Source organism: Triticum dicoccoides, chromosome 4B (genome assembly GCF_002162155.2).
Source record: "Triticum dicoccoides isolate Atlit2015 ecotype Zavitan chromosome 4B, WEW_v2.0, whole genome shotgun sequence".
NCBI lineage: Eukaryota > Viridiplantae > Streptophyta > Magnoliopsida > Poales > Poaceae > Triticum > Triticum dicoccoides.
Window position 1 is genome coordinate 620639782 of NC_041387.1, and position 9231 is coordinate 620649012.

Below are 9231 nucleotides of genomic sequence, written 5' to 3' on the forward strand. Positions count from 1 at the left end.
ATAATCCTTGACAAAAGTTGAACTGTATACATTAATAAAACCAGTAAATAAATCCATAAAAATGGCACCATGGCTTGGCTTGGCTTTCACACATTCTTTTCCAAAAGAAAGATGAGATACATCTCATGGCGCCCACATTTAAAGACCGATCCCAAAACCATATCCGGCTTGCCTCTGGCCCCACCACAGCGCCACAGTGACCTCACTGCTTCTGGGTCCACAGTTATCCGGGCCCACGTGTCATTGAACGAGCGCAACAGGCTGACCAGTAACGGCAGAACCCTGCGTCTCTACAAAATGCTAACCCCACACGTCAAAGCCTACCCACGCCGGACGCTCCCCTGCCTCCCGAACCAATCTCCCGTCGAGTCAGACGCGCATGTAAGCGGCCGGAGAAGAATCCCAACCTCCCAAGCGACTCTGTCCCATCATCACCATCGCCGCCGTCAGCAGCTAGAGCCGTGGCGATGGCGGTGGCAGCGGGGAGGAGGCTGCTGCTGCAGTCGGAGGCGCCGCGGCGCCAGCAGCAGCAGCAGGCGGCGTCGCCGTCGCCGTGGAGCGCGGGGTACCTCAACACGTGGCTGTCCCAGCGCACGCCCGTCTTCGGCCTCCGCCTCTGGGTGCTCATGGGCATCGCCGTCGGCGCCGCCATCGTGCTCGTGCTGCTGCTGCTCTTCCTCTGCCTCTCGCGCCGCCGCCGCGGCCGCCGCGCGGCCAATCTCTACCACCCCGCCGACGCCAAGCCCCTCAAGCAGCAGCAGCAGCACTTGCAGCACCACCACGCGCCCACGCCGGCCAAGGACATCCAGGAGATCGTGCGCCGGCAGCAGCAGCCGGCGCCGACCCCGCTGCCGCAGCCCGCCGCGGTGCAGATGGCCAAGGCGGAGCCGCCGCCGCCGCCGCCGCCGCAGGCGCAGGCGCAGACGCTGCAGCAGCAGAGGGCGCAGCTCCCGGCGATGCCCGCGGGATCCAAGCGCTCGACGGCGGCCAGCGGCCTGTCGGCCACCACGAGCGGCGGGAGCGAGCGGGACCTGGCCACGCCGAGGAGCGCCGGCAGCGGCGCGGCGGGGCCGGAGGTGTCGCACCTCGGGTGGGGCCACTGGTTCACGCTCCGGGAGCTCGAGGAGGCCACCGACGGGCTCGCCGAGGAGAATGTGATCGGCGAGGGGGGCTACGGGATTGTTTACAGAGGCACGCTGCAAGATTCCACCATCATTGCCGTCAAGAATCTGCTCAATAATAGGTAACCTCGTGACCTCATGTCTCGAAAGCTTCCGCCTCTTCTTCCTCCTTTGAACTGTTCGATTTGAATCGAACAGAAATCTCCTACGTTTCGATGCTCCGGTGAGCGCTTGAGGGTCGAATTTCTGTGTTTTGGTCCGTTCATCGAAACAAATCCATCGGCCGGAGTTATTTGATTTGGGGGAAACGAATATCTTGGTAGCAAACTGCATCGTGCGAGTTTGATGGATGGATACCCATCTACTGCCTTTCCCACTGAAGAAATACCAATCTTTTGCCATGATTTCGTTCTAGTTTTTTTCATGAAATTGTTGTGCTATGCTGATGAACTGTTGGATTGTGGGGCTCAATAAAAATTTAAAATTACTGTCATCATTCACTCTCTTTCTGTGTGCCCATCTGCATTCGATTCTTCTCGTTTCCCGTGGCTCATTTTAAATACTGCACACAATTCTATGGCTCGATTCGCTGTTCCATTTCTCACCCCATACTACTACTCTGATATCCATGTCTCTGATAAAAATATCCATTTCTCCCTCCCTGTTTTTCCACCAGGGGCCAGGCCGAGAAGGAGTTCAAGGTGGAGGTCGAAACGATCGGCCGTGTCAGGCACAAGAACCTCGTCAGGCTGCTCGGCTACTGCGTCGAGGGTGCCTACAGGTACAATGCATTGCAATGTCTTGCTCAATTTCTGAATCAATTTCCGAATTTCTCTTCTAATGTGGTTGGATTTGGACAGGATGCTTGTCTACGAGTATGTCGACAACGGCAACCTTGATCAGTGGCTTCATGGAGAGATTGGGGAGGAGAGCCCATTGACTTGGGATATGAGGATGAACATAATTATCGGAACTGCTAAAGGGTAATGCTTCTTCACTGTCATTTCACCTTACTAAGTGGGTTTGCCAAGTGCTATTTCTTGGACTATAATCTTCCTCATTCTATAGTTTAGCACCATCTGTATATACAGTGGTTACTGTGTGTGACTGAAGAAATAAACCAAATATAGGCCATGAGCATTTTAGTTCTTAGAAGACATGGGTGCTAGCTGGCATGTTTAGGCCTGTTCTGTTACGAGACATGCGTCTCGGTTAGGATGATGGAGCCGAGTTCTGGTGAGATTCTCTGTCCCAAGGAATTCAGATGCTTCACTCAGAAGTTGTTAGGACCTACTCCCTCCGTCCGGAAATACTTGTCATTGAAATGGATGTATCTAGATGTATTTTAGTTGTAGATACATCCATTTTCATTCATTTTGATGACAAGTAATTCCGGACGGAGGGAGTATTTCTTGACATGCACATATTCCTCTTTAAGAGGTTAGAGAAAGAGACAACTGATTGCAACCTATGTTTCTCAGATATGTAAAAATCATGGTACTAGCGTTTCATTCTGCTCCCTCCGTCCCATAATATACGAGTGTTTTTTACAATATAAGAGCGTTTTTTACACTACACTAGTATAAAAAACGCTAGTATAAAAAACGCTCTTATATTATGGGACGGAGGGAGTACTTCTGAAAACAATTTGAATTTCATACCCATATTTAAATAGGAGAAAAAGGTCTTTAGTTTCTGAGACATGGCATGTGCTTATCTTGCATGCCTCCTTCCCTTTGCTTTCCTGCTGCCAGCTTTATTTTAAACAGAGCACCCGGTTGGAGATAGTTTGAGGTTCTCCCTCTAGCACCCTAATGTAGTACTCCCTCGTCCGAAAATACTTGTCATCAAAATGGACAAAAAAGGATGTATCTAAAACTAATATACATCTAGATACATCTTGTTTTATTCATTTTGATGACAAGTATTTCCGGATGGAGGGAGTAGTATTTGTTAATATTTTGTTTAGCTTGCGTATGTTTATAGAATAGAACATTGTGGTTCTGTTTAGCGGTCAAAGCCTGAACTGAAGCATCATGTGCACTGGCAAGCACTCTAGCTGTTATATTCTTTGGCTGGAAGTAATATTGCCAGTGGTTTGCTTAAACAACCTCAACAGCTCTGTTGAAAGCTGGATGTGATAGGAAAATTGCTTGCCTCTGACACCCGATTTTGCTTGCCCAGGCTGGCCTATCTCCACGAAGGGCTGGAACCGAAGGTTGTCCACCGTGACGTCAAATCTAGCAATATTCTCATCGACAAGCAGTGGAATGCTAAAGTATCGGATTTTGGGCTTGCGAAACTGCTGTGCTCGGAGGAAAGCTACGTTACTACCCGTGTTATGGGAACTTTCGGGTTAGTGTCAATAGTCTTTTAGTGCTCAGTGATGCAGCAAAGGTTGTTTGTATCTTGTCATGACCGAACCTTTCGTTTTATGTTGCAGCTATGTGGCGCCTGAATACGCCAGCACCGGGATGTTAACTGAGAGGAGCGATGTGTATAGCTTTGGCGTTCTTTTGATGGAGATTATAACTGGTAGATCTCCTGTAGATTATACTAGGTCAGCTGGAGAGGTTAGTTTTTTTTTTCTTTGCCCATTTTTGGTAGTTTCTTTTCAGAATTGTGGAGGCGGCCCGATGAAGCTAAATTCTTGTATTTTCCAGGTGAACTTGATCGAATGGCTGAAGAACATGGTGGCAGAGAGGAAAGCAGAGGACGTAGTCGACCCCAAGCTTCCCGAGAGGCCTTCCTCGAAAGCACTGAAGCGGGCTCTTCTGGTCGCCCTTCGCTGCGTCGACCCCGATGGCCATAAGCGGCCTAAAATGGGGCATGTGATCCACATGCTGGAGATGGAGGACCTAAACCCCCGCGACGTATGTTCCTTCCTACTTACTATCTCAGCAGCCTTGCTATAATCTCTCATTCGCTCAACATCAGTGCTCAGTCACTCACATTGTCAACCGCGATGAATGAAATGTGCAGGACAGGAAGCCCCGAAGGGATGCGACGACGGACAGATCCAGCTCGATGGAGGACGGGAGCCTGAGCAAGCGCGAGAACCAACGGTACCGATGATGATGGGAATGGCACAACGACGACGATGCTGCCGAACCGCCGGGACATGATCTGAGTCTGTGCGGATCGGACTGCCCCTTGCTAGATAATGTACGTACGTACGGGTACCATTAACCAAGCATGTCGTGATTGCATTATTTTTTGGCCCCTGATTGGATCTCATAGTACTTATGATATACTTATAACCAACTCAACCCCCCTCCTCCTTGCTCTTGATTGTATTATATGTGCGAGCATCGTTCTATGACAGTTCTTTGATATACTCACTTGTTGAACCGCACAAGTGTGGGCTGCTGCTGGTCTGGTGTTCTTCTGACCTCTGACTAACATGCCTTTTCCTTGGTCCCAGCTGACACTCATAGCGGTCTTAATGATAACCCACTAGCTAATTGCAAGTGTTGCTTTGTTTTTGCGCCCTCTGCTGCTGATCTAGTAGCCCTTGATCCTTATGATTCCTGGCACTGGAAGATGAGGCACTCATCATGCTGCATGCCTTGTTGAGATGGTGTTTGTTTCTCTAGTCCTAGGACTTTTTCTAGTCCCTGGGACTTTTTAAAAAAGACTCTCAAGGAGGTGCTTCTAAGGACTTTTAGCAAAAAGTCTCAAAAAAGTCCCACCCTGTTTGGTTTGGTAGGGACTTTTTCTAGTCCCTGCACCAAAAAGTCCCTGGAAACAAACACCACCTGAGTTGTTGTGGCTTGCTGCTGGCTGCATGCACGTGAGGTCACATGCCATTTGCACCATGCACACTCTCTTTCACTTTTCTTTTCTCTCTCCCCGATGAAGATGCTGACAAAGCCATTGTTGTTTATCATCATCGCCATTGCCATTGGTTTGGTTTGGCCGAATGCTCTTTTTGGCCGTCCACTATACCGCATCTGGCTGCTCAGTGAAACAGCATTTGGGCGGGCCGGCCCTTGTCGGCTTCGCCTTGTCCGTCTTTTATTACCTTTTCCGTCCAGTTGCATATGGTGGGACTTCCTGGTCAATCACATCGTCAGTTTTTTTTTTACTTACGGCTCACTAGCAGCAGTTGATCATGTTGTTATTTTGTACTCGTAGATCGTGGAAGAATGATCACTTGCTCTTGCGTTTTGTTTAATTAGGGTTGAATCGCTGGCTGACAGAGATTGGTGTTGCGTCGTCGTGCAGTGGCAGCTTGTTAGGAGCGTTGGTTTTGACCATGTACGCGTACAGTGCTTGTAGTATATCTGTATTTCAAAACGGTAGGAGTAGGAGACAAGTCCCTTGGGTTCTTCAACGGCTAGCTAAGCTGTGTGTCTGAGCTGAGCTGGCGAGCACTGCAAATGTGCGTTCACTCGGAGGATACAATTATTGTGTGGGGCGGAAGCGTCCAAGAAAACGGCTTGGAGGGATGTGACTGACCTGACCGGGTCGAGAAGAGAAGAAAACAAAAGAGATGGCAGAAACAAAACATGGAAGGGCAACGCTGGCTGGACTGTCAGTCAGGGACTGACCTGACTGGCCCAGCGATTTGGCACGGGTCGAGTAATTTCTTTCTGCCGTTGGAGCTGCCTGGACTGGACACCACCCCGTCCCCGTGGCCGCTGGCGGGGACGCCGCTCCGGCGTCTTGGCGCCGCCAGATGGAAGAATTTCACCCGTCTCCCTCCCTCGTCTTGGGCTCTTGGCACCTGCCGACGCGACCACGCGTACAGTACAGTACGTCTTGAACCCTGCAGCTGGCCGAGAGAGACCCCCCGGATCAATCAATCAGTCTGACACTCTGACTGACCAGGGTGTCCGTCGGACTGGACTGGCACGAGCTGGATCCTCCGCCGGCGACGGCGGCAGCGCCACATGGAACCTGGCTGGACGATGTGGAGCCTGGCAGCTAACCTACGCGGCCCGGTCCTGCTTCAAGAGCAACTCCAATGGCGCGACCCATTTCATCCGCCGCCGTTTTTTTGGATCGGCGCGGACACAAAAGGCGGCCCAACGCGCCGACCCAAACGGACACGTGTTCGCTTAGCGTCCGCATGGCGACCCATTCCCGGTCCATTTTTGAGTCGGATTTGCGTTCGTACGGACACAAAATGGACACGCGCGCGCCTACTCCTCTCCCCGGGTCCGCCGGTCGGTGGCAGCCACCACCATTTCCCCCCATTTTCTCTAAAAACACTCCCACCCGCATGCGCTCGCTCCCGCCCCAACCAACCATGGACGACGCAATGAACCTCGATGTCGCCGCCGGCCTCGCCTCCCTCGCCTCGTCCGACGCCACCGCCCCCGCTGGAAAAGGTAAGCCTCGTGCCCCGTGCAAGACGACTACCACGACCAAGCCAAAGAAGGCGATGACGCCCGAACAGTTCATCCTTTGCGTGTTCATTTGCATACCACTTGTCCATATGCTTGCATGGAGACATTTTGTAGGCATTTCAAGCTTTGGAGGCATTCAAGGTGCAACACAATGGCAAGTGCTTCAACCTCTTCCATTGCAATCGGGTCATCAAGGACGAGGAGAAGTTCAAGGCGCAATATGCCACACTCATGTCGCGTCGGGAGAAGAAAGCCGTGGAGGATGTTGGGGAGGGCGAGCCGGCACGGCCGCGGGGGAAGACCAACTCCAAGAAGGAGGACAAGCGAGATGCGTTCACCAACGCTTTGATCGCAACCGTGGACGGCATGATCAACAAGAAGGACTCAAAGGAAGAGGAGCACCGGCGTTTCAAGGCGGAGCAAATGGGCGCTTTCATGGAGATCCAAAGGAGGAGGCTTGACCTGCGTTAGAAGTATAATTATGTTTAAGTTGGAGATTAGGAGTTAGAGATAGAATAGGGTTAAATTGTGTACGACTTGCCCTCTACTCCAAGTCTCTCTCCCTCATATTGTACTACTATATAAACCTCTACGAGGGTCAGATCAATACAACAACACAAATATTCAATCATCTCATAATTTCTACATGGTATTAGAGCGGTTTGTCCAACGACGCCGATCCTAGGACCTTCCACCACTTCCGCAGCACGCCGCCCCCGGGGAGATTAATCTCCTCTCCCCGGGGGCGCGGCACCTGATCGATCAAAGATTGAATCGGTTCCATAGATTAGATATTTTTTAATTTCCAAATTTCGTAGTAGATTGATTTTTCTTAGCCACAAAATAAAACCAACGATCTTCAAATCCAGTGATAATCAATGCGAGATCCATCGTCGTGCGCCTCTAGCGGATCTACATCGACACACGGCCAGCCGGCGGCACTCCGATCAGCCATAGCCATCTTCTCCAGCAAAGACGCGTCGCCCTGATCACGGGAGGGTGATACTCGGCTCCCCGCGATCGGATGTACGTCGACAGCAAACGCGTGGCTGCACGGCACGTTCGGAGCGGTGGCCGGATCCAACCCGATCTCTGCCCGGCTGATACGCACCGAACCAACCACAACTCCAGGCTCCATCACCATCCATGCGGCGAAACTCGAAGCAACCAGCAGCCCTGGTATGTGCATGCACTCTGATGAAACTTTGGTCACGTCTACGCGTACCCGTCTACAGATGCACGAAGCCACGAATTTGGGAGCACCGGCGGCTTCGATTGATCGGATCTCCGATCTCGGCCGTGCCTCCGGTCCATCGTACATGGATGGTCTCTACATCGACTTCTTCTGTTTTGAGACTACACCAACAACGATCTGCAACGCGCCGGCAAACTGCACCGAGCGATCCCGATCTGCATCGACTACAATGCACGCGCACGGACGCGATCTTCAACAGGCTGACTCCATCAGCCACCTGCGCGCCGACATGGCATTTACATCAAGCTGGACAACTACACCGACCGATCTACACTGCATCAAGGTAAACTGCACCAGGTCGAACCATGACACCAAGCTGACTACGAGTCAAGATCATCATCGAGATACACAAGAAGCGACATCCGCATCATCCACACGCCAGGCCGGTGTGGAATGAGATGCAATCTTCATCGACTTCTTCGGCACGACACGGCATCGACACGTCGTCGCCGCGAGGGACGCCTTCAAGCGACACATTACCGTCGACACGCCGCTGCAACGCCATCGCCGATACTTCATCGCCAAGGTCTTCATCAACGTGGTCTTCACCAGCATCTTCGTCAAGACACCGCCGCTGTCTTGTCCACAAGATGGACACCTAGCGTCCTCTGACAGACTTTTCTGCAAGACGCGACCACGACGACGACATAGTCCGTGTCATCCACGACGGCACGACTGCATCGACACGTCGTCACTACAGTGACAACCCTACACGGCCACATGGTTCTGGCAAAACCGATGTGTGCACGATGGGTTTCCTTCGGTCTTGGCAAAACCGGTGGACTCATCGCCGACGGCACCCTCTGACATACGCAAGGTGCATTGTCCACGTCTGCAGCTCCGTCATTGCGCATTTTTTTGTGCCTCCGGCTTTGTGCGGCTTCATCATCGACGACGACTACACCATCGACTACGGCTACATCACCATGATCGGCTACCTCGACATCGACATTAATGACTTGGTCTGCAACAACACATCAGCAACAACTCCAGTCAACAGCGTCCGCGTCGTCAACAGCGTCCACGCCACTCCCGACCGCGGGAGGGAATATAGGAGAGTCAAGGGAGGCACCAGAAGGGGACGCAGTCACCGCCCTAGGTGCCAACCCATCAGAGACGTAGTTGATGATGACGCAGCGGAGAAGACGACAGAAGCGCAAGACTTCAAATTCAGTCGTAATCGTCCGCTTCACTCCCGCTACGACTGAGGGGGAATGTTAGAAGTATAATTATGTTTTAGTTAGAGATTAGGAGTTAGGGATATAATAGGGTTAAATTGTGTACGACTTGCCCTCTACTCCAAGTCTCTCTCCCTCATATTGTACTACTATATATACCTCTACGAGGGTCAGATCAATACAACAACACAAATATTCAATCATCTCATAATTTCTACAACCTGGACACTGAAAAGCAAGCCAAGATGTTCGAGTTAGAGGCGGAGAAGCAAGCCAAGATGCTAGAGATCGAGGCCGCCAACGCCAAGACCAAGGCGAAAGAA

The 9231-nt window shown here is 51.6% G+C and overlaps 1 protein-coding gene across 1 annotated transcript; it reads left to right on the forward strand.

Annotated features, from left to right (window-relative positions):
- Positions 1-315: 315 nt before the first annotated feature.
- LOC119291808 (probable serine/threonine-protein kinase At1g01540) lies at positions 316-4476 on the forward strand. Its single transcript, XM_037570616.1, has 7 exons — positions 316-1243; positions 1798-1902; positions 1982-2104; positions 3306-3476; positions 3565-3694; positions 3785-3994; positions 4104-4476. The coding sequence occupies exons 1-7, from the start codon at positions 468-470 to the stop codon at positions 4194-4196; spliced, it is 1608 nt and encodes a 535-aa protein (XP_037426513.1). The 5' UTR covers positions 316-467; the 3' UTR covers positions 4197-4476.
- Positions 4477-9231: the final 4755 nt, after the last annotated feature.

What these genes read in the sequence shown, in the direction of transcription:
- LOC119291808 (XM_037570616.1), top strand. Translation starts at nt 468, where the DNA reads ATGGCGGTGGCAGCGGGGAGGAGGCTGCTGCTGCAGTCGGAGGCGCCG. An exon ending in ATTATCGGAACTGCTAAAGG is followed by an intron (nt 2,105 to 3,305) that starts GTAATGCTTCTT and finishes TTGCTTGCCCAG; the next exon opens with GCTGGCCTATCTCCACGAAG. An exon ending in AGGACCTAAACCCCCGCGAC is followed by an intron (nt 3,995 to 4,103) that starts GTATGTTCCTTC and finishes TGAAATGTGCAG; the next exon opens with GACAGGAAGCCCCGAAGGGA.